General features: G+C 43.8%; 1 protein-coding gene across 4 annotated transcripts in view; it reads right to left on the bottom strand.

Moving 5' to 3' along the window:
- Positions 1–25,716, bottom strand: part of MYOF (myoferlin) — a 177,010-nt gene that overhangs the window by 32,898 nt on the left and 118,396 nt on the right. For all 4 annotated transcript variants that reach the window (XM_018041294.1, XM_018041295.1, XM_018041297.1 and 1 more), the window contains 13 exons: positions 24,255–24,418; positions 21,374–21,488; positions 19,732–19,837; positions 17,265–17,410; positions 14,728–14,901; positions 13,337–13,445; positions 11,006–11,083; positions 8,332–8,513; positions 8,080–8,238; positions 7,854–7,952; positions 6,779–6,940; positions 4,679–4,844; positions 1,278–1,354 (listed from right to left, as the gene is read on the bottom strand). In XM_018041294.1, coding sequence (XP_017896783.1) covers positions 1,278–1,354; positions 4,679–4,844; positions 6,779–6,940; positions 7,854–7,952; positions 8,080–8,238; positions 8,332–8,513; positions 11,006–11,083; positions 13,337–13,445; positions 14,728–14,901; positions 17,265–17,410; positions 19,732–19,837; positions 21,374–21,488; positions 24,255–24,418 — 1,737 coding nt within the window. The remainder of the gene's footprint in view (positions 1–1,277; positions 1,355–4,678; positions 4,845–6,778; positions 6,941–7,853; positions 7,953–8,079; positions 8,239–8,331; positions 8,514–11,005; positions 11,084–13,336; positions 13,446–14,727; positions 14,902–17,264; positions 17,411–19,731; positions 19,838–21,373; positions 21,489–24,254; positions 24,419–25,716) is intronic.

Genomic DNA, 25,716 nt, shown 5'->3' with positions numbered 1-25,716 from the left:
GAGAATGATATGATCTTCCTCAATCCCGCTGGGTTGCAACTTAAAATATGCTGTAAATTCAGCTTTCACTGTGTGTTGCTACAGTAGCCTCATCTCTTAACTACTGGGAAGAAATGAATGAGATTGGGGCATAGGTGACTTTATTCTTCTTCTTGATCTGCCATACCTGTCAGAAGGCACAAAGACCTGCTTGACTATGGAATCTGGAGGCAGATCACAGGGTAGTATCTTAAACTGGCTTTTTCCAGAGTAGGTGTAAAAATGTACTTAAAGGATCTTAAGTATATTATACTTCTCCCTGGGCTACTAATGTTTTACTGAAAATATCTGGGGTTGTTTGTAAAGTAAACACAGTGGTTTTGCAAATTTGATATTGTCGTTTCTGACTGCAGAGGGTTCTCAGGGAATAGAATCAAACACACTGCTACGCGGTGCTGGCTGTGGAGCCCACATTTAATATGGTCCAATTGTTAGTGAGTTTAATGCAGTGGGAAGAAAGTAGATTTCTTTAAAGGCACTGTTGATGGATCTAACACATTAAAGTGCAATCATGTGTACTTTCTGGCCACTTTGCACATTAAAACATGCTGTGAAAGTCCATCATGAATGCCAACAGAAACAGGGAGATATTTGATGTTTTCTTTTTTCTGGGCTGAGAACTCCCCGCCCCAGCCCTTTCCTTCTTGTCAAACTGGATGGAATGGTTTTAAAATAGGGTCCTGAGTGAGCATTTCCACCAATGTCTTAATTTCAAAACCACAGTGAATATAAAAGTCAGGGATATCCCATACACAGACAAATAGTCATTAAAAATCCATGACTCTTCTGCTTCATTTAGGGGGAAAAGAACTGGTGTGCTCCATGCATCTCTCTTCTGAATGTTGCGATGCTGTATATTTGGTCCTGAGATTGCTCTTGCAAATGATACCCACTCAGACCATCCACATCAACAGTTCTCACACCTGCCTGCACGTTAGAATCACTTGGGGAGATTTTAAAACTTATTGTTGTCGAGATTCCCCTCCCTCGTGCAGAGTGCAGCACGGATCCAAGTATTATTTAAATATCCTTGGTGACTGAGGGGAGAGGACATGAGTTCACACAATGTCACCAAAGCTACTGATGAATGTTAAGAGCCAGGTTCTTTACTGCGATAAGTTCGTTTGTTATCTTAACTTCAGTCGCATTGAATGGTTGTTTGACCGAATTCATCTAATGCTTAGATACCTGGAAGATAAAGCCAACATCATTCAATGAATGATCAGTTCTAAGCCTACCTTTGAAGCCAGTAATGGCTTGGTGTCCTCTATTTCAATAACAACGTCCCGGCAGGGTGGGGTAGACAAAAAGGAGGCTGCAAGACAATTTCATAATCTAAGATACTTACAAAAATATAGTGGTAAGCTTTCTATTTCAAGTTTAACAGCCACACAGTGGATGGTAGAGTTTGCTCCTGGATGAGACTTACTAAATGGAGAAGACCACACCGGACTGTAGAAAAATAATCCAACAATTCACCACTTTTCCCAAAATATGATTGGTTTGAAACATTTTAAGGGGATTATCTGCCCTTTTTTTTCCTTTCACCTTAGTTAGCCCAGTGCCTGTAGATAGGGAATGCTGAAAAACAGCATTTTATCAACACATGTCTTTAGAGGATGCAGGAGTGATACTGGGGCCCTGGGGGGCTACAGAAAAGGAGCCTCCTTTTCCTGGGATCTAAGACACAGAAAAGCAAAGCAGGGTGATAGGCACATCTCAGGGCTGAAGTTGCAGCGGCCTCTTTCAGCCCCAGTTCTTACCAGTATGCCGCTGCTACTAAGTCTCTTCAGTCGTGTCCGACTCTGTGCAACCCCATAGACGGCAGCCTACCAGGCTCCCCCGTCCCTGGGATTTTCCAGGCAAGAACACTGGAGTGGGTTGCCCTTTCCTTCTCCAATGCTTGAAAGTGAAAAGTGAAAGTGAAGTCGCTCAGTTGTGTCCGACTCTTTGGGACCCCATGGACTGCAGCCCACCAGGCTCCTCCATCCATGGGATTTTCCAGGCAAGAGAACTGGAGTGGAGTGCCATTGCCTTCTCCTTCTTACAATATATGTAGAGAGAAAAGGCACCCATCCTGACTTTAAATAATTCCCAGAATATTTGTGGCTCCAGAGTCTGGGGTTTGAGCGAGGGCTCATGAGTGGGCCCCCTGGGGCTCGCCAGATTTGGTTCAGCTGAATGGGGTGCCAAAGCTTCAGCTTGGGGCAGGATAGAGAGAGAGGTACAGATGCCCTTTATGAATGAAGACATCAGGCAGGCAGACAGTCATCAGAAGGCCAGAACCCAGACAGAACAAATTCTGCCAAGCCAAAAGAACTTTTTGCTTGACCCAGCAATTGATGCATAGGACATAAAGGAGGGAAAACACATTCTTTAAGCACCTGCCATGTGCTGGGCAGTGGGCTAAACTGTTTACATACATGATCTCATTTAACCCCTCAAAAATCTTGTAGAATAAGTGCATATGTGGCATTATACCCATTATAGAGATTAAAAACAGACTGAGGCTCAGAGAAAGCTAGTCTGCTTCAGGTTGAACAATCAATCACAACTGGAAGTAAGTAATTTAGGTCTCTTGACGTTAACACTCGTGTTTTAACTGTCACACCAGAGTACAGAGCAAAGCAGGCCCTTTGTAAATGTCAAAGAAATGATCAGGGGAACGCTGGGGAAGCAGAGGAGACTGACACTGAGAATCTATGATCCACCAGTTGCTATGCTGTTGCTAGGTGGCTGAGTATCCATGTGGCACACCCAGATCTATCAGCAGTCTCTATGCTTCCAAGAGAGCTCTACCCCAGCTCCCAACAACTGCAGCAACGCAGAAGGGTGAGCAGGCAGCATGCTGGCAAACTGCGTGGGGGATCCTTTCTGTATCATCAGCTCTCCACTTCACAGTCCTCAGGTCAACAAAACCTTAGGGAGGGGAGGCAAGTTATTCTGTGTGCTTCCCCCACGAGACCAACCAAGCATGTCGCTGCACTCTTATCTCAATTTGGTTTAAACAAAGTATCAGGTGGATCCAAAATGACAGATTCTGGTCTTGGGAACACTGTGTTCCCCATTCACCTTAAGAATTTTCCTCTTCAGGGCCTCTCTGAAGCCTTGACCACATTAACTACATAGAATTATGAACCAGGAGGCCTCTGTCTGCTCCTGACCTATTGGCATACATAGGTCCACTCAGATTCCGAGGTCAGAGAAAATCTGCATTTATACCTTCCTAATGATTTCACATATTTGTGTCAAAGAGTGTTCCCTCATAAAAGCAGTAGAAAAAACACCAGGAAAACACTTTCTCTCCATTATATCATAATCCCAGATAAAAGAACACCTGCAGTTATGTGAATCCTTGTTATAAAAATGTTGCTGTTTAGGCACCATCTATTCAGCACAAAATGCTTTTCATGGGAAATGTATGGATAAACACATGTAGGGTTTTGCACAAGTGTGACTGTGGATTTTTTTCTCTCTTCTCTGAATCAGGGATTCAGGATGCTCAGACCCACAATGCAGATAAGTTTCAGAGGCCCTGTAAAATCAATACCAAACCTTATGGAAGATTACACAGAACCAGTTAGCAGCACAGCTGCTCAAACAGAAGACATCTGTTTCAGTTTTGAGGCCGCCAGCGATCAGCTGAATGGGTGTCAGTTCTCCGCTGGGTCTAATCTCACCAGCCTAGGGGCTCTAGGATCTTGCTCATGGGTGGGATCCAGTCCCCAGCCCCTAACACAGTCTCTGGCACATGATAAACTAAAAAACAAGTAATTCTTGAATGAACAAGTGCAAAATGCTATCCATATAGTTATTATTTCATATAGATCCCTAAGATAATACTATAGCCTGCTCTATCACTTACTTATTAATTATGTGACCCAAAGCCAGGCATTTAAACTCAGCAGGTATTAGTTTTTCCTCCACCAGTAACAATGAAATCATATGTTTCAAATCACATCACAAGGATGTTGTGATGCATTAATGAGGTGGAACAATAGAGAGAAAGCAATTTAAAAATTCCCTGCTCCTTCAGTGCTCACAGAGGGGCCCCTGTATCTCCCATCAAAATATTTATCATGGCAAACTGCAATCACCCATTGTCCTGTTTGATTTTTCTGCTGGACAACACAAAAAAGAATGTTTTTTTCCAGGAGGAGGATATTTCAGAAGGTAACAGCTTGAGCATTGGGCCCCTCCAAAGGAGGCCAGGATTCAAGGGGCTCTCTGCCACTTACTAACTGTATCACCTTGGGAAGGTTACATGGCGTGCTGTCAATTAAACTGTTCCCTCATCTGCAAAACCTGGAGAGAATAAGTCTGCACCTTGAGAAGTGGTAAAGATGAAATCAGCTCAACGTGAAAAGACCCAAGATGTTACTTAGAGACTTGGATTTCCCTTTTTTAAAGATTGGAGGATAACTGCTTTACAATGTTGTGTTAGTTTCTGCTGTACAACGTGACTCAGCTATAAGTATACATATATGCCCTCCCTCTCGAGCCTCCCCATCCCACCCTTCTAGGTCATCACCGAGCTCCAAGCTGAGCTTCCTGTGCCACAGCAGCTTCACATTATCTGTTTTACACATGGTTGTGTATTCATGTCAATCTACTTTCTCAGTTCGTCTCTTGCCTTTACCTTTTAGCTGTGGTACGATGTCCTCCTTTCCTGCATAAGGGTCACAGCGAAAGCGGTCCAGGCGATCAATGGTGCACTGGCCCACGACGGGCTTGCGCCCGAACTGCCGGTGGTCGATGACCTTGATCACCAGCGGAGGCATGTACAGTTCCTCCTTGGGCAAGAACTGGGGAGGGAGGTGGGTCACAGAGGTAGATGTCACTTCTCTCTACAAGTCCTGACAAGGGCAGCTTTGCCAATTAACTCCCCCAAAGGGACCATCTCAGGCTCTCTCTGCCCATTTGGCATAGGCCCAGGGCCCCACAGTGAGCAGTTCAGTAATATACATGCTAAGCTAGCAGCCTAGAGCCGAAGGGCCTGAGCTCTGAACCAGATGCCTGGGGTCAAATCCCCGCTCTGCCACTGACAGCTGCATGACATGACCTTAGGGAACCTTTCTGTGTCCCAGGGATCTCAGTAACAGTAGGGTTGCTGAATTAATGGACATGAAGTGCCTAAAACTGTACCTTAGTGCCTGGCTCTGCTCTGTTAACAGGGTGTGAAGTCAGCACTTTGTTAGAATTAGTTAAAATTTAGAAATGACTGAGGTAAACCTGAACCTTCACAGGAAATAACTGCGGCTTGGGAGTCTTTCAGCCCTGGAAGTTCAATGCCAAAATAGGATGCGCTTTTCTCATCATCTCCTGGTTCCTCTACGTGCAGTCTGGTGACCTTGGAGACACTGATTGGGGAATCATGGGCTGGCCTCAGGTCTGCCAGGTGTGTGGTTCAGATTATATCCACCTCTGTCCTTGCACAGGAATTAGAAGCTGGGTCACCTGAGAGGCTTTCCTCACTCCTGACCAAGGCTAGATCCCGACTAGAGCTTGGGAGGCAGGGAAGGAGCTGGCGAGAGGACAAAGATGGGCGGAGTGGCCCTGGGTTCACTCCGGGATTCTGGCTCAGAGCCTCCAAGGGGTGCTCACTGGTAGCATCCCAAGGGGAAAGCATGGGCTTTGAAGCTGGATGGACCTTAAGTCTGAACTCTGGCCACCCACTTGCTAGCTGTGTCTCTTCGTGTAAATCACTTAACCTTTCAGTTTTCTCCAAAGCACACATGAGAAGGATGAAAATGCCTGCCCTGCAAGCCTGAAGACTTGATGCAGCGAGTGTGAACGCAGCCAGCACTGGGCTCTACGTAGCTGCTGCTGTAGCCTTGACAGTCTCTGGGCACAGCAGGCGGCACCTGGCACTGGTTAGGGAACTTGCAGAGGGCATTTTTCCCTCCAAGCCTTGGTTTCCTTATCCATAAGAGGAGGAGTTAAGCCACATGACCCTAGAGTTCAAGAGTCATGTGTTAGAGGCCCCAAGTTCAGAAAAATGACTGGGGTGGAAAAAGGAATGGGAAGGTTCTGGAACTTCCACCCCATCAAAACTGAGGAAATGCCTTGTATCTCTTCTTATAGTAGAGTATAAAAAGAAACGTTTTTCTGTTTTAAAAAGTTAAGGATTTAACCCTTTAAAAATGGAAAGATGGAGTAGCCTCTTCTTGCTCCAGAGTATTATGGTGTCTGCAATGAAGGACTGTGAACCAGATCTGAGGGTGCCAACTTCTAATAACCAGAAGGGAGCATCAGTGGAACAAAAGTGGGCACCATCCCTACGGGTGCCTGGAGGCGGGGCACAGCCACAGGCTGCTAGGACAAGCCCCATCGCCCCATTATTCTGCGGCTCCCTTTCCCAGCCAGCCGGTCACTATGGGGGATTCTGGTTCACACACCTACAGGGCATGGCTGGGGGTTAATATTCTGTTCTTGGAGGATTGACTAAGAGCTTGTCATAGAGAGCTGACTAGATGGAAGTTTCCTGGAGAAATACCTTAGGATTGCTCATAGATACTTGTGTCACTGGGGCTTTTTGAAGCTTTAAGGAACTATCGCTATAGTGTGAGAATCTAAGGGAGGATAGTCCCTGACAAGCAGACTAAGGCAGGATTTTTCTATTTGTTGTCCAACTTTGGAGATATATTAATATATAATGCATGGATTTGTATATATTCATTTTTCAAGTAAAGTCAGCAATTCAACACACATGAACTATTATGGAGTCTTGATACAGTACCACTTTCATGAAGAGAACAGAACTTGGGAAGTTGGGTGTCTTCTTCAGGTTTTTGATCACCACTGACTCGACCCTTTCCCCTCCACACTCCACAATGAGACTGGGGGAGGTGATAGAAGCCATCTGGTAATTCTTCATATTTCTTAAGCCCCAAGCTAGAATCTAAGAAAACAATATAAAGAGAAGGGAAGAAAACCCAGCATATTAAAAATATTCAAAAGGAAACATTCTTTCTTAATAACTGGTAAATTCTTTAAGATGGACTTGTACCGATTTGCCTCAAATCTCTGAGGATGTTATCCTAGAAAGCCTGGAGGTCAGACAGAGAAAGTGTTTTTGCCCATTTTCTTCCCTTATCTGAGCGGATAAAGAGCAGAGCAGATAAGAGCACAGGGATCAAATCCTGGCTGCACCACAGCTCTGAAAACTCTGGCAAGTTAATAACCTCTCTGGCTCAGCTACAAAAGGAGCTGAAAGTATCCCCCATCATAGGGTTATTCTGAGGATCAAGTGTAAAACTCTCAACACAGAGTCTGACCTGCAGGCATTTATTCAAAAATAAGAGCTGTAGTTTAAAGTCATCTGTCTCAGTCTTATTAGCAAGGCAGCCTGAGGATGGAAACCTCCAAGTAACAGCTTGTTGACTGGAAAAACAGAGAGCCCTCACTAGCAGGCAGGATGCTGTCCATCAAGTTCCCTCCGCCTGTATCTGCTCAGGCTGCCCAACACGTCACCATTTCCCATTCTTCCCATCCCTCCCTCCACCTCCTCCTCAGGTCCCCTTCTCTCAGCACACACAGACATGCTGCTCTGAGTCCATCTCCTCTCTCCCAGTTCTCCAGTTGACCAGGGAAACTTAGAAATCCACTGGCTCCCAGTAAATGGGAATTCTGAATTCCCTCAGCAATATTGGGATTAACTTGTTTTTATTGCTTTGATGAGTATTCTATTTTCCATGAATATTTCTTTTTGTGGACAAATTCTAAAGGAAGTTGGAGACATTCCTATTCAAAAGATTCCAGTTGGGTGGCCACATCCATTTGATCTGACCAATAAACCAGAGCAAGCAACATACCTCAATAGCAGTGAGCTGAACCACAGGCCTGATGCCCTGGGGGACCATGTACAGATTTGGTGCCCTTTGCGAGGGAAGAATGGGAAGGTTGGAGCCATCCTGTGAAACAAACACGGAAAAGTCAATGCCTCCCTTTGGTTCAAGTAAACAGTGTCTGGAGTTGTTAAAACAAGTGCTTTAATTGGCTACTCTGAAAAAAATGTATGAGTGAGAACTCAGTGAGTACCTTGTGCCTCAGGATCAACTCTGCAGTTACAAGGACATCCCCACAGGTTCTGTCTCCATTCATCACTGGGTACCAGAGAAGTTTGGGAGTGATGTCCATTTCTGAGTCTAGTTTCACCAGAGGAGAGCACATGCTTCGCCCTAAAAATTCATCTTTGCCCTAGAGAAACAAGCAATCCTGAAATTCTCTGACAAACACCCTTATAAATCTCCACCATTCCCTAAATCACCTTAGAAATGCTAAATTACCTACCACTTGGTCATTGTCAAAAAGTTCGATGATAACCTTGGGTGGGTTCTGTAGGATGGTTTGGGGTTCCCCATAAATTTCAATTTCATCGAATATAATCGTTTGGTCCCATGTCGGATTCAGAGTTGAGTGGACGATCTCGGTGGTTTTACTTCGATGAAGGAAGGAGACATGAGCGTATGGATCTAAAACAGAAAAAAAGAGTAGCAGTGGGCCATGGCTGAGGTCTGAAACCATAAAACTCCTGGAAGAAAACATAGGCGTAGGCTCCTTGACACTGACTTGGCCATGGTTTTTTAATTTGATACAACAAAGGCAACAAAAGCAAAAATAAACAAATGGAATTAATTCAAACTAACAAGGTTTCCGTGCAGCAACGTGAATCACCAACAAAATGAAAGGCAAACTATAGATGAATGAAGAAAAAGCATCTATATAGGTAGATACATACATACAATAAAATTCAGCCTTAAAAAAGAAAGAAATTCTGCCATTTGTGACGACATGCATGAACTTGGATGGCTTAAGTGAAATAAGCCAGACACAGAAAGACAAATACTACAGGGTATCATTTATATGTGAAACAGACAAACAAAAAAGTCTTAACTCAGAGAAACAGAGAGGACAATGGTGGTCCCAGCGGTGGCTGGGGGCAGGGGACCCCCATAATGATGTGAATTAAAGAGCATAAACTTCACCTGCAAGATGAATAAGGTCTGAGGATCCAGTGGATAACATGATGACTACAGTTAATACTTTTCGTATAACTGAAATCTGCTAAGAAAATACAACTTAAGTGTTTGTACCAACTCACAAAACGTAAATTTGAGAGACGATGAATGTGTTCACTCAATTGTGGGAATCCTTTCACAAGGAGTATATGTGATGTCAAATCATCACATTGTTCACTTTAAACTTTGCCAACTATACCTCAGTACTACTGAAAATAGCTAAGGAAAAAAAAAAAAAAAAAAGAAGTAACTCACTTCTCCACGCTTAATAATTTCACCAAACCTTTTTACAACTGCTTGGGAGCCGACCTCTGTGAGCAATACCCTGCTGTCTAACTTGGAAGCTTTTGCACAAGCTGAAAGGATGACTAGCTTTAAGCATTGCAGCATCTTATGAATGAGATTCCTTGCTTTTACCCTGATGGTATATCTTCTGTTTCAAACTGCAAGGCATGTGCTTTGAGTTTTACGCAACTTTAGTCAAGAAATTAACTTTCACTTGCAATGATCGAGTGCCCCCTTGTGGTGAATATTCAAAAATGTCTTCAAAATCCATCCTGGAGCGGTATTAGAGATAACCTTAAATCTGCTTTGTCAGAAAAGGAAACCACTCACAAATGTTGGTTAATATTAGTGCTCAGAACACACCTCACAATTGATGTGAGCATGCCAGAGTGTCAGGCAACTGGTCCTAGAGCTGGTTCCATAAGGGACGCTCTGCTGGCCTGCAGGTCCTGAAGTGGAATTCTCCTATAGCTCAGGGAAATTAAAAGATGCTTGCTCCTTGGAAGAAAAGCTATGAAAAACCTAGACAGAGTATTAAAAAGCAGAGACATCCCTTTGCCTACAAAGTTCCCTATAGTCAAAGCTATGGTTTTTCAGGTAGTCATGTACAGATATCAGAGTTGGTCCATGAAAGAAGGCTGAGCACTGAAGAATTGATGCTTTCTAATTGTGGTGCTGGAGAAGAGTCCCTTGGACAGCAAGGAAATCAAACCAGCCAATCCTAAAGGAAATTAACCCTGAATATTCATTGGAAGGACTGATGTTGAAGGTGAAGCCATCTGATATGAAGAGCCAGCTCACTGGAAAAGACCCTGATGCTGGGAAAAATTGCGGGCAGGAGGAGAAGGGGTGACAGGATGAGATGGTTGGGTAATGTCATCAACACAATGCACATGAGTTTGAGCAAACTCCAGAATACAGTGAAGGACAGGGAAGCCGGGTCTGCTGCTGTCCATGAGGTCACAAAATGCGGGACACGACTGAGCAACTGAACACCACCACCGCTAGCCCAGGGAGCCCAGGAACTAGTTACACCAGCAACAGCACACAAATTCCCAAGCAGCAGGCACCCAGAAGCTTCCTCTGAGAACCAGTCCAGAGGCAGCAAAACTAGGGTGTCAGTGTGACGGCTGATGAAGCCTCATGGCTTGCTGGTGCTGGAAGTCTCATGGCTTCTTGGTGCTGGAAACTTGGGGAGCAGGCAGCAGAGGAGGTCAAGATGGACTCCAAAGTAGGGAAATGGGTGAACTGGTGGTAATCATTTTGTCAACTTAGAGAGCTACAAAAAATATTTATATATACACAAATGTGCTGACTTGCCAATCAACCCAAGAGTTCTGGGGTAAAAAGAGAGCTGTGAGTATAAACAAGAGAGCAGAAACTACTTTTCTTCTTGGTGTTTTCCATCACTTAATCCCTTAATGATTATTAGTATTAAAAGACCACATATCATCTTCGGCACTCAGCAACTGTGCTCGACAGACTCAGCCACTGTCTAATGATGGAGCCATTGACTTCATGCATATCCAACTACTTACTCTCAACAAGGAGAAGCTTTTTGTTGTTGCGCGAAATACCTCAAAGCATCCACTTGATGAAAAGTAGAATCGAGCTAGCCTGCTGTGTAATAACATGTGAGATGGAGTCTTTTTCTCCTTTACCTGAAAAGCTATCCTTGTCTAGGGCCATGAGGTTTCTGGCTTGATAGATATAGCAGCGCAGGTGGTAAACGTAGACTCCTGAAAAGAACGGGACGCAGGTTACTTGTACGAAACAGAACACTGTAAACTGCTATTTTTCTATTGGACATAACATGTATTTCAGATAAATGGGTTACCCAAATCCATTTCCCCACAATTTATACTGTATGTACAGAAGGTATACAGCGGTGACAATGTGTCTTCCAAGTGTTTCCTGCAAAATGAAGCATGGTAAAAATGCTACAGGAAGTTCATTGCAAGTGTATCAATCAGGAGAGCATGCTCCTGGTATAAACTACCTGGATTTAGGGTACTGCTTCTCATTGCCGACCTTTAAAATGACACTGGGTCTCTAGGAGTTACTGAAATAGGGCTTTCTATATACCGTTTCAGCACCAGATCTAGGAAGCAGTTATCTGTTCAGTTTTTCTTTGATATTTCAAAGGCTTTATACTTCTTCTCATTATTATTTTAATACATAAACGACCCTCCCCACTACACTGCTACCCCTCCCTGCCCCTGCAAACACACATAATTTGAGAAGCAGTAGAGTACTGTGATTCACTACAAATTCTGGGCTTCTCTGGTGGATCAGACAGTAAAGAATCTGCTTGCAATACAGGAGACCCAGGTTCAATCCCTGGGTCGGGAAGATTCCCTGGAGGAGGGAAGGGCTACCCACTCCAGTATTCTTGCCTGGAGAATTCCATGGACACAGGAACCTGGGCGGCTACAGTCCATAGGATTCCAAAGAGTCAGACTGGACTGAGCGACTAACACTTTCAGAATATTGTGATTCACTACGCAAATGCTAGGAACCAGACTACTTCAGTTCAAGTTTTATCTCTAGTGCCTACAACCTACAAAATCTTGGTCAAATAATTTATTCTTTCTGTACTTGATTTCTTCCTGTGAAATTGGGAACAATAATGGTACCTGCCTTCTAGGGTTGTTATAAAAATTAAATGAGATAATATATGCACAGTACCTGGCCCATGCTAAGATTAATGTGAATATTTGCTATTATTATTATAGAGTAGGTCTGCTTCATTCCAAAATTCCTGAAGGGTATCACTATAACCAACCTTAACTTTTTGAACTTTTTCAGTAATTAAAATAATCTTAGGAGGGCTCTTGATAGAATGAGTAAATACCAGGCAGGTTATGTTAAGATTAAATATTTGACCATATTCTACCTCAAACATAGCTATTAAAACTGTATTTTTAAAAATCACATTCATGATATGATGAAAATGCAAGTCACATTTACATAAAAGGATCTTTAAAAAATCACATTTGGTGATTCATAGTTATCCTGAGATAAAAGTCACAGAAGTGAAATTCACAAATACATGTTTAAGAAAGGTGGTAACGATAACCCTGTATGCAAGACAGCAAAAGAGACACAGATGAATAGAACAGTCTTTTGGACTCTGTGGAAATGGGAGAGGGTGGGATGATTTGGGAGAATGGCATTGAAACATGTAAAATATCATATAAGAAACCAATCGCCAGTCCAGGTTCGATGCAGGATACAGGATGCTTGGGGCTGGTACTCTGGGATGACCCAGAGGGATGGTACGAGGAGGGAGGTGGGAGGGGGGTTCAGGATGGGGAACACGTGTACACCCGTGGTGGATTCATGTTGACGTATGGCAAAATCAATACAATATTGTAAAGTAATTAGCAGATGGTGACTGTAGCCACAAAATTAAAAGAAAAAGTTATGATAACCTAGATAGCATATTCAAAAGCAGAGACATTACTTTGCCGACTAAGGTCCGTCTAGCCAAGGCTATGGTTTTTCCTGTGGTCATGTATGGATGTGAGAGTTGGACTGTGAAGAAAGCTGAGCCCTGAAGAATTGATGCTTTTGAACAGTGGTGTTGGAGAAGACTCTTGAGAGTCCCTTGGACTGCAAGGAGATCCAACCAGTCCATTCTGAAGGAGATCAACCCTGACTGTTCTTTGGAAGGAATGATGCTGAAGCTGAAGCTCCAGTACTTTGGCCATCTCATGTGAAGAGTTGACTCATTGGAAAAAACTCTGATGCTGGGAGGGATTGAGGGCAGGAGGAGAAGGAGACGACAGAGGGTGAGATGGCTGGATGGCATCACGGACTCGATGGACGTGAGTCTGAGTGAACTCCGGGAGTTGGTGACGGATAGGGAGGCCTGGCGTGCTGCGATTCATGGGGTTGCAAAGAGTCAGACACGACTGAGCAACTGAACTGAACTGAACTGAATTAGCCTCCAATTAAAATAAATAAATTTAAACTAAAAAGAGACTTACTGTCAAAATCACAGGAAACAATGGGAGTGTTTGCTCCAAACACTGCGGTGGCGCTGTGCTTCTGTTTCTCTAGGCTCTTTTCCTCTCCATCCTCAGTAGTGTCTGCGCCCTAAAATAAGAGGCAGGAAAACCAATCAGCAATGCCTGAAAATGAAGAGGTAAGAATTAGAAACAGACAGAATGGCCAGTTTTAAGAGTTTTTCTCAATCCAACCATTCCAATTTTAAAAATGAATGAAGCCCAGCATAGTGACAGAGTGGAAAGCTAGAGCCAGCCTTTCTACCACAAGACTGTTTACCAAACCCACCCCTTGGGGGTGGAGGGGTAGGGGAAAGAAAAGCGAGAGTCACCCAGCCTGATTCTTTATGACCTGTACAGTCCACGGACTTTTCCAGGCCAGAATACTGGAGGGATCGAACCCAGGTCTCCCACATTACAGGTGGATTCCTTATCATCTGAGCCACCAGGGAAGCTCTGGGAGGTGAGGGCAGGAAAGCATAAAGGATACATAAGAGTATTAGGAGGAAGGAAGGAAGAAAAGTGGTGGAGGAAGAACAGAGAAAAGTTAGTGTGTAGAAATGTAAAAATAGGTTGTGTCCAAACCCAAATTTCCCAAAATGGTGATTTAAATCAATCTCCACCATTTTCTTAATTCATTCCTCCTACCATTCTGCTTTTTTCCTCCCTGCCTTTCTACTGTGCTTCCGTGTGAATCGTTCTGATTTTGTGAGCCAACCTTCCGTTTTCCTTCTCCTCACACCTGTATATTTAACTTTCTTGGCTTGTTGAACAGTGGTAGTTTCCAGAGTATGACCCAAAGAACCTAAGCTTGGAATGTTTGAATTGATGTCACCCACAGCAAAGGCTTTGGAACAGATAAACACTTAAAGAAAAAGCTGCTGCTGCTACTGCTGCTAAGTCGCTTCAGTCGTGTCCGACTCTGTGCAACCCCATAGACGGCAGCCCCCCAGGCTCCCCCGTCCCTGGGATTCTCCAGGCAAGAACACTGGAGTGGGTTGCCATTTCCTTCTCTAATGCATGAAAGTGAAAAGTGAAAGTGAAGTCGCTCAGTCGTGCCCGACTCTTAGCGACCCCATGGACTGCAGCCTACCAGGCTCTTCCGTCCATGGGATTTTCCAGGCAAGAGTACTGGAGTGGGTTGCCATTGCCTTCTCTGAAGAAAAAGCTAGGTGAGCCAATATTAAACGGCCGCCTTAGAACGTTCCACGTGTCAATGGTCTATTTATTCTACATTGCTGAGCTTCTATGATGTGTGGCTTTCTACCAAATTAGGAGCAATCTTACAGTAGCGGGGTCGGTGACCTTATATCCAACACGCATGTGTCTTCCCTCTGTGAATATAATTTGAATTTTGGCTATTTATTACTTACAAGGGCCCCTTCAAGTTTAAAGATGGCAGCTGCACCATGTGTTTCTGAAGGAGCCATTTTTCTCCTCCAGCGTCTGCGGCGAAAGGTATCCGAACTACGCTGTTTCCAGTGAAATTTCCAGCCAATTAGAGAAGCGTATTCCCAGCCCTCTCGGTCTTCAAATTCTGCCATGGCCTAAAACAGAGGTAAAACGTTTAACGATAATCGTCACCATAACAATGTTCCTTATATTGATAAAGCAGTTTACCTGCTCAATCAACAAATACGTATCAAAACTCTACTGTGGGCCAAAGCACCTTGCTAGAAGCCAGGGTACAACAGAGAACAAAAACAGTCTCAGGACTTCCTTGGTGGTCCAATGGTTAAGAATCTGCCTTGCAACGCAGAGGATGTGGGTTCGATCCCTGGTTGGGGAACTAGGATCCCACATGCTGCAGAGCAACTGAGCCTGTGTGCCCTTGTGTGCCACAACAAAAGATCCTGCATGACCCAACTAAGAATTGACACAGCCAAATAAATAACAGACAGGGTCTCTGCCCTTGCAGAGGTGACGGACCATGGGGATGCAGACAGAACAGCAGCAACTGAAGCGAAATGAGATTTTGCCAAGGTGATGGCTATACCATCAGGAGGAGCCCCATTTAGATGGTAGCAGGGATGGGGTGGGGCATGAGGTCAGGGGTAAATCAAATGGATTCTTTTGCAAATTGCTTTCTGTTCTTCTCACTTCACTAGCTCATAAGCACACTGCCACTGTGATATACTTTGGAAAACATAATTATCACCACTTTACATATGGAGGGAAGAAATGATGCCACCCTCCCCAGGGCTTAAGTGTTTAAGATAAAAACTTCTATAGCTAATAAGTAAATCAGGGTATATTACTTCTAGAATAACTACTATAATGACTAAGGTAGCTTTTATTGTAAAAACTATTTCTATTTCATTATCTCAGTTTTCAATGTTTTCTTCAATTCATTCGGCAAATATAAGTGCCTACCATGCAGCACTGGGTTAAGAGCTGAGGAAGCAGTGAAGAAAGAGATGGGGTCCTTGCCCTCCTGTAGCTGACATTTCAGTGGTAGAAACTTACATAAATATCTTAAAAGTATGACTAGATTTAGCAGATGTAAAATAATACTGAATAATATTTATAATTTCAGAAATAAGAGCTTCACGTAGGTTATTAATGTAGGGGCTATTTTTTTCAACTTTAAATAAACAGAAAATCCAGGTCAAGGAAGATCTTGAAATTAACCCTCTAGCAGTGTTACTAGTAGCACCGAAATATTTCATGAAGCCAGGAGTGAGGCAGGTTGGGGAACGTGATCAAAGTCTCTCGACAATACTCTTTGTAGAACTGGGCCGCGCTTCCGGTCTTCTGACTTGTTGCTCAGTGATCTTTCCACCTCACCTTGGCACTGTCATGTGGAAGAAGGGAGTCACAGTGCCTCTAGAAACTTCTCACCCCATCAGGATAGGGCTCATTGCAAAACAAATATTCCTTCATCAGCTCATTCATTCTACTCCATTATTTATTAGGAACAAGGTCCTGAGCTAGCAGAAAAGATATGATAAGAAGATGAGAATGGTTCCATCTTTGGAAGCATAGAAGAACTGAGAAGCTCACTGGCTAATAAAAAGCCACATAATCACGTCTACTGTAAGTCAGGCACTTTGTGGAATAGAAAGAGTTCCTGTTGAGAATGAGCTTAGCCTGAGTTCACTCTATCACTTACTAGACATGTGGCGGTGGTTTAGTTGCTAAGTTGTGTCTGACTCCTATGAACCCACGGACTACAGACTGCCAGGCTCTTTTGTCCATGGGATTTCCCAGGCAAGAATACTGGAGTGGGTTGTCATTTCCTTCTCCAGGGGATCATTCCTGACCCAGCAATCGAACCCGGGTCTCCTGCATCGCAGGCAGATTCTTTACCAACTGAGCTACGTGGGTAGCCTGAAGCAAATCCATTTAACCTCTGTGAGGACTGTCTGTAAAATGAGAATGAAATGCGGATTTTGTGGGTTGGAGATGATATATATTCGGTGCTTACCATCATAGAAGGAACACAAAACATACCATTTACTATTTTTATTAGTATCATTGTTCCACTCAATTTTTTATTATTCCATTTAAGCTTATAATACCCTAAATAGATGTATGATATTATACCCATTTTGCAGATGAGAAAGCAGATGAAGCCAGGATTTGAATCCTTAGATGTCTTGTTCAAAGTCTTGAGCTACTGCCACTACGACAATATGCTACCAAAATAATTTCTGCTTCTATCAGTGCCTCTTGAGTGGTTCTCATTATTTAGCCTGCTTCAGAATCACCTGGAAGACTTAGTTGCTGAAACATAGAATGCTGGGCTTAGCCCTAGAGTTCCTCCATCAGTAGGTCAGAGGTAGGGGCACACTTTTAGAACCCTTGAGCAGGGTCTCAGGTAAATGGTTTCTGTACAAACAGCCGGATTAACTGTGATTCTGAGTGATCTAGAAGAAAGAGCCACCTGCTCCCTCCCACTGCTCCTTACCCTTGCGGTACTCGCAGTGGATTGTGTTAAATCTTTCTTGCGTTTTCGGACCAGCCTTCGGCGTCTATGAGTATGATACATTTTTTCTGCTGCGACCCAGGACTTGGGCTTATTATCAGGAGGAATGGTAATGCCATACTCCCAGCCTGGAACAGAGTTGGTGAACGGTTATCCAAGAGATGCACTTGCCAGATTGCCAAATAAAGTTCGTCAATAAAGTTAAATAAAGTTCCAGGAAACACTCAGCCACTCTCTGTCCCCCTCCCAACATTCTCCACTGTCCTGATTGAATGCCACTGCTCCTTTCACTCTTGTGCAGCCAAACAGAATAAAGCCCTATTCCCCTGGATTCTTCCTCAAGAAGCTTCCTTTGTGGCCATGGGGTTCATGGCCTCCATGTTTATACTTTCCAATATTCATGGAAATTGAATACATCCAAGAATACAGTTAGAACTGGACATGGAACAACAGACTGGTTCCAAATAGGAAGAGGAGTACGTCAAGGCTGTATATTGTCGCTCTGCTTATTTAACTTCTATGCAGAGTACATCACGAGAAACGCTGGACTAGAAGAAACACAAGCTGGAATCAAGATTGCCAGGAGAAATATCAATAACCTCAGATATGCAGATGACATCACCCTTATGGCAGAAAGTGAAGAGGAACTAAAAAGCTTCTTGATGAAAGTGAAAGAGGAGAGTGAAAAAGTTGGCTTAAAGCTCAACATTCATGGCATCTGGTCCCATCACTTCATGGCAAATAGATGGGGAAACAGTGGAAACAGTGTCAGACTTTATTTTTCCGGGCTCTAAAATCACTGCAGATGGTGACTGCAGCCATGAAATTAAAAGACGCTTACTCCTTGGAAGAAAAGTTATGACCAACCTAGATAGCATATTGAAAAGCAGAGACATTACTTTGCCGACTAAGGTCTGTCTAGTCAAGGCTATGGTTTTTCCAGTGGTCATGTATGGATGTGAGAGTTGGACTGTGAAGAAGGCTGAGCGCCGAAGAATTGATGCTTTTGAACTGTGGTGTTGGAGAAGACTCTTGAGAGTCCCTTGGACTGCAAGGAGATCCAACCAGTTCATTCTGAAGGAGATCAGCCCTGGGATTTCTTTGGAGGGAATGATGCTAAAGCTGAAACTCCAGTACTTTGGCCACCTCATGCGAAGACTTGACTCATTGGAAAAGACTCTGATGCTAGGAGGGATTGGGGGCAGGAGGAAAGGGGGATAACAGAGGATGAGATGGCTGGATGCCATCACTGACTCGATGGACGTGAATTTGAGTGAACTCTGGGAGCTGGTGATGGACAGGGAGGCCTGGCGTGTTGCAATTCATGGGGTTGCAAAGAGCGACTGAGCGACTGAACTGAAGAATAAAGTGGGGCTTCCCTGGTGGCTCAGCAGTAAAGAACCCACCTGCCAATGCATGGAGACAGAGGAGATGCAGGTTCGACCCCTGCATTGGGAAGATCCCTGGAGGAGGGCATGACAACCCACTCCAGTATTCTTGCCTGGAGAATCCCAAGGACAGAGGAGCCTGGTGGGCTATAGTCCATGGGGTTGCAAAGAGTCAGACATGACTGAGCATGCCCTCACACAAGAATAAAGCCCACTATGAGAGGCATTTGGGACCAGTAATAAAGGGCATGGCCTGTGTAATAACAGACTGGGTTCAAATCCCAGCTTCTCCTTGTGTGGACTGTTTGCTTAAATAAAGTTTCTTGCAAGTTGGTAAATCTGCTGGGGGCCAAACGTCCCCAGCATAAAGGTAAAATATACCTTTTTCAAAAGAATTAATCAAAATAATGCAAGCAAAGCACGAAGACCATGATCAGCACACAGTTTGCACTCCAACAACGTTAACTATTATTAGAAGGGCCGGTATGTGCATCCAGATCAAGAAACTTATAACCTATTTGAAATCTTCCTTATTAGTGGTAGTTCTTTCTGTGTACTAGTTCTTCAGAAGAAATTTAAAAATCAAATTTTCTCTTTGGACGATTCTAAATGTTTTAGTTCCATTTAATGTTAGATTTCTAGCCACAGAAAAGGATAAGCATCATTAGCAGAAGCTATGTCAACAATCTGCCTTACTGTTGAATAGGATGACTTTTTAGGCATTCTGCAGTTCTTTCCAAGGCAGGAGGCTCCTGAGTTAGTGTGACGTTCCCAGGGAGGGTATGGCGTGGTTAGAATAGAGAAACTGGAAACTCCAATCCCCTCCCAAATTCTCATTGGATCCCTCGCATCTTGAAGTCCAGCTGCCTGGGAGCCTATCACCTTGTATTTTGAGAGCCTACCACCCTGCCCTTGTCTAAGCACCTGCTTGTCTTCCAGACACCTGACCCCCTTCCTGTCTTAGACCAGAAGACAGGAAACTCTTCCCTCCCATGGAAACTTGACTTTAACCAAGGCATTGCTGGAGAGCCCCTGGTCGGGTAATAGGTCTGAAATGTTACCTCTCTCATCCACTGCACGATTAATGTCATAGACCCACGCATCATCCTCCCATTCCCAGCCTGGAGGGCAAGTGAGCTCGCTGGGTGATGCTGCTTTATCGCCGTTCTTTACAAAAAACAAACAAACAAAAACAAAGAGAAAGAAGCCACAGTGTTAAATAAGAGGCAAATGTGAGATAGGATTCCTCACACTTAACTATAGATTCACATGCTAATTTGATACCTTCATAGGCAATCTTTTCATGAAAATTCCTAATCTATACACAACTGCCAAACAGTAACTCGTTGTTAAAAGAATACGTTGTTTTTACTATTAAGCGATATGTTATGCTAAACCACGGGAAACTTTTTTGTAAGTTAAAAATGGTCAACGATCAGCAATTTCATATGGTTCAACTTAGTATTATGAAATGATGCAGCTCTTATGAGGGGTTATATTGCGAAGAACCCATCAGAGATGGACAGAGCATGAAAAATAGGTGTTTTCAAATACGGGATAATGCTATAGGAAGCTGTAGATGCTAATCATGTAAGACTGAGCAAAGTTTATGTGAAAATATTGACAAATTCTGTATTCAAACTGATAGCAGTATGAAAAAGAACTACATAGTAAAGGAAATAAAGGAGATAAACTCAGAAAAATAGCTTCACTTTAAGAGTGAAAATTGAACAACAGGAGACCATCTATTCATGCACGACAAAGATGTTAAAGTGGGATGGTGTGCGTCTAGGAAAAAAAGTCCTCTCTTCTGTTGCTGGAAATACAAATTTGTACAGCCTCTTTGAAAGTGATTTGCCAATATTTGTCAAAATTTTACATGCACTGAAACTTTGACCAAGCTAGGGACCTCTCCTACAGGCAAACTTTCCTAAGTGGATAAGAGATGTTCACTGTCACATGACTCATAAAAACAAAGACTGTGAAAAAAAACCTAAATGTCAGAGAGGATCAGTTAAATTATACAAGGGTGCATATAATCCAACACTCTGAAGAAATTTCTTTAAAAACTCAAGATGTCCAAGACACATTATAATGAAAATACAAGTGAAAAATACAAGTTGTGGAACTGTGCCTGTGACACAGGTCTATTCAGGTGGGCAAAAAAAAGAAGGTATTGTATAGCAACAGAAAACTGCTATCAGTGGTTCAATGGTTATCTCAAAGTAGGGGATGGGGATCAAGGAGAATAATTACTTTTATGCTGTTTGACTATTCCAAAGACAGGAGAATTCAATTTATGGTTTTAAAAGCTAGTTACATAATACAGTTAAAAAAAAACACAACAACAAAACACACAACCCAGACTTTGAAAGTGAAAGTGACAGTCGCTCAGCTGTATCCCTTTGCTACGCCACTGACTATACAGTCCATGGAATTCTCCAGGCCAGAGTACTGGAGTGGGTAGCCTTCCCTTCTCCAGGGATCTATCCAAACCAGGGATCGAACCCAGGTCTCCATGTCCCAATACCTAGTTAAAATCGGCTCCATGTATTTTCTATAGGAAATAATTATGGAGGTGCTTTGGAGGCTTAAGTTATAAAGGAGAGACTGTTCAGCACATGAGATTGGGGCAGAAGAGCGGGGAGCCCCGCCGTGTGCTTCGTGATGGTTTCTTGGAGCCGACACAGGAGAGGCGCTCACCGCATCCGTGTAGGTGTCCTCCGCCGGCTTCCACTCGCCCCCGGGGTAGCGACTCTCGTTCTGGTACACTTCATCTGTGAACTCTGTGTGACCCGCATCCGCCTCGGTCAGCAAGCTGTGGGGGAAGAGGCTCGTGTTACCAAAGGAGAAACCTTACCAAAGGTGGTCGCTGACCACCCCAGCTATTTCCAATGGCAGGAAAACATCTACACCCCTGGGGCGGCCCCCTGTTCCCTCCTCGCCCTTACCCTACTGGGTTCCCCACTCCAAACTCCTTTTAGTACTAATAGCTTTTGACATTCCTTTGAAGAAGGGCAGCTGGAACAAGGAGACCTAAATTACAGAGAACGTCTCAAATTAGCAGCGTTGCTTCTGCTCAGTAATTAGGGTGGGGACTGGGAAAGCAGCCGCTGTGGGCAGCTCCTTCTAGGGACCTGGCTTCTGTTGCTGGGTCAGGTCAGGGCCCTTCAGCGTTTTCTCAGCCTGACTCTTGGCTAACAGTTCAAAAGAACAGAGAGTCATCTTCCCTCTTTCCTCCTGTTTTAAAAATGGAATGGAGACGGTCTCATGGGCCAACTGTGGAAACCTTTCACTAGGGCTTTGCTTGGTCTAGGTAACACAAACTGAAGGGAGGGGTTTACGTTTTCTGGATGGTTCCTTGGTAGGAATGGCAGCCAAACCAGGTCATTTTAGACTCTAGGGTCTATCTGGCCAGTTGAGAAATCTATACTGCCTCCCTGTCATGCCAACTTTCCTCCTGGTTTTGGAAACCCACAGAGGAAAGAAAGTACAGAGGTTCCAATTTTGGCTTTAAGTTTTCTGCCAGGTATATGCTCAACTAAGGTTTCTTTTTTCCTTTTACTGTCTCTACATCTTTTCCCTGCTGTATCCTCCCCTAGAATCAAGTGCTGGAGGGAAATCAGAAAACAAAAAGTTCCCACCCTTTGTATAAGCTGGGCTTCTCCTTCGCTTCTCTGACTGCTGGGGTCCCATCCAGCTCTGACAGGCTCTGGCCTTCAGCTTTTCCGGTTCCAGTTCCCCTGGCCTTTTCCAGTCCTCACGAACCTTCCTTCTAATTCAAATCCCATTTCCTTTCTTCTCACCAGCAACCCCAATTCTACCCCCCAAAAGGCCGTCTTAGGTTAAAAGTGAAAATGAAAGTCCCTCAGTCGTGTCTGACTCTTTTCGACCCCATGGACTATACAGTTCATGGAATTCTCCAGGCCAGAATACTGGAGTGGGTAGCCTTTCCCTTCTCCAAGAGATCTTCCCCACCCAGGGTTCAAACCGAGGTCTCCCACAATCCAGGCAGACTCTTTATCAGCTGAGCCACAACGGAAGACCTTCAAAGGTTAAAAGTAATTGTAAGCAAATACGTAACAGACCAGACCCAGCACACTTCTTTCCCTCCTTCCCTAATCCTGTGTGCTTATAGGAAGCAAATGTGGACAGAAAGAACAAACTCTAGCTTGAGGTCTTCAACTCCAACTTCACGAGCTTGTTTCCTCCAAAAGTAAGTACGCTGTTCTGAGGTAAGAAGAGAGTATTCTGGCTCCAAAGCTTTTGGCAACTCAGAAACCACCCTTTGGTTTCCTCCAGACTCCAGGGGACACATACTTGCCCCCTCCACTGTTTCTTTCTTTTGAATAATAGCCTTTGAGATGTAACTCATATACCCTACAACCCATCCATTTAAAGTGGGCCATCTGTTTTCTGCAGACCTTTCAGCATATTGGTTTAGAACTGCTTTTGGCACCCAGGCTAGACTTGGCTTCCAGCCCTGTCTATACCACTCAGCCACAGTCTGTATGCCTTTGGACAAGTGACTTAGTCTCCCCATGGCTGTTTCATCTTTAAAGTGGAGATAACACTGTTTTTTTGTTGGGAGCTTTTTGTTGAGAGATATTCTTTGTGCACCCCACTCCAGTACTCTTGCCTGGAAAATCCCATGGACGGAGGAGCCTGGTAGGCTGCAGTCCATGGGGTTGCTAAGAGTCGGACACGACTGAGCGACCTCACTTTGACTTTTCACTTTCCTGCATTGGAGAAGGAAATGGCAACCCACTCCAGTATTCTTGCCTGGAGAATCCCAGGGACGGGGGAGCCCGGTGGGCTGCTGTCTATGGGGTCTCACAGAGTCAGACACGACTGAAGTGACTTAGCAGCAGCAGCAGCATTCTTTGCGTGTGTCTTGCATTTCTAAACATAGGCTCCACAACTTTTGTTACAAACTATCTTTTCAAGGATGTTTATATGAGGAACAACCTCAAAAGATGCAGTGTTTCTCTCCAGAGCAAAGAGCCAGCATGCTCACTACACATTATAAATGATTTGGGTGCCCTAAGCTCAGGATTCCTGTTACACAATCCTCTTCATGTACAACTTTCACCTGGCCCTTTTTTGTCACCCTCTAGGAACTGGGGCTCAGAGAATGAGAACAAATACTGATGCTCTGGTACTGCTCTTTGCAGTGGGCCCTTTGTCTCTGCTTTGGGAGTCTGAAGTCTCCTGCCAACATCCATGAAATTGTGGCAGGTAACCTAGCTAGCTTGCAAGGAAGATAAAAAATCTCAGGCTCTTCATGATTTTTGACACTATCTTATAGGATTGCAATCCAGATTTTTTTTAAAATGACACATTGCTCGACACATTCACATGTAATACGTTCTCAGTTATGTTGGTACCAAGTGCTTTTTTATATTTTTTTATTATGAAATATTGATGACATCAGTCAAGCTTCTGTGAGTTTCTGTGGACTTACTTCCGCTCAGCGAGTGTTATATAAATTTGATCAAGAATGATGATGGAGAAGATTCATTTAGCAGTTTCTCAGGAAAGACACCATTACCATCCTTTTTTCCTCAGAAAATAGAAAACTTACCTTCTTTCAGGATCAACTATCCAATCTCCTTCCCATTCCCAGCCTTTTGGAGGCAAAAAGAATTCCCTCTTGAGTTTTATTTTTCCTGTGACATCGGAAAATTTATGACGACCCACTAATCCAGAAGTGCCCCATTTTCCAAACATGAGAGCTTGATTTTCATACTGTTAAAAAGAAATTGGAGAAACATAATCGGGGAGCAAGAAATAAAGCCAACATATAAACTTTCAGGTCCATTTGGGACTTAGGCTAAACAATGAGAAGTGAAAAAGCTTTATATTCAGAAGGTATGGACCCAAGTTGGACTATTACTGATTTTGCAACCTTAGGTAAATCATTCATCTCTCTAAGACTCAGTGTTCGCATCTGTAAACTGAGGATAATACTCCCTTTCTCATAGGATTATTCTGAAGCTCAAATGTACAAATGATTGATTGTGAGAGTGCTTTGTAAACACTGATATATCACGCAAGTTGTTTCCACCATTATTTTGAATGGCTCCAAATAGTTCTCTGAACCTGTTAGATACCTACAAAAGCCCTCAATTTATGAACATGTAGTCTTCTAAAAGTTTATTTATAAGTTGGCTGCCTAGAACATGGGGCACATTTCCCTACAGAAACAATATTAGAATTAATGGTATATTTTCTAGGCAGCACAAAGGACCCATCTGAAACATGAAGGTCCTTTAGTACCCAGCCTCTACGTGGTCAAAAAGTTCTGAGCCTTCGCTGCTTCTTGAGTATGGTGAGTAGGCCAAGACCTTTCTGGAAGCAGGTTTTGTGACAATGGCAGAGCCAGGTTTATAGGGCATTCCTTTCTAAGTTAGGATTTACAAATCTACAATCTGGTCAGTTTTGCACTTGTAAACCATAAAGAGGGTTGAGATTTGCCAGTGGTGAGAGTCTCTGGGTCTAAGCTGACATCTCCATTTGTCTGCTGATGAGCTCACTGAGAACATGATTTACATAAGTAGCTGGGGACTTTTTGGCTAAAGGAGGATGGAAGACATTTGAGTAGGGGCCTGGCGAGGGACCTGGTTTGATTCCCGGGTCGGGAAGATCCTCTGGAGAAGGGATAGGCTACCCACTCCAGTATTCTTGGGCTTCCCTTGTGGCTAGCTGGTAAAGAATCTGCCTGCAATGCAGGAGACCTGGGTTCGATCTCTGGGTTGGGAAGATCCCCTGGAGAAGGGAAAGGCTACCCTGGCCTGGAGAATTCCATGGACTGCATAGTCCATGGGGTCGCAAAGAGCTGGACATGACTGAGCGATTTTCACTTTCATTTTCAGGAGCCTACTATGTGCCAGGTAAAGAAAAGCAAAACTAAAAGACGGCTATGGGTTTTCTTGCCCAGCAAGAAGATCAGAGCTACAATCCTGAACCAGCAGTCAGGTACAGTATAGTAGAAACACAATTACAATTTAGCTAGAATGAAGATAGTCTTCTCCTCAATCATTTGA

This window comes from Capra hircus, chromosome 26 (genome assembly GCF_001704415.2).
Source record: "Capra hircus breed San Clemente chromosome 26, ASM170441v1, whole genome shotgun sequence".
Classification (NCBI taxonomy): domain Eukaryota; kingdom Metazoa; phylum Chordata; class Mammalia; order Artiodactyla; family Bovidae; genus Capra; species Capra hircus.
Note: the sequence above shows the minus strand (reverse complement) of the source record. Positions and strands in the feature narration are given on the sequence as shown.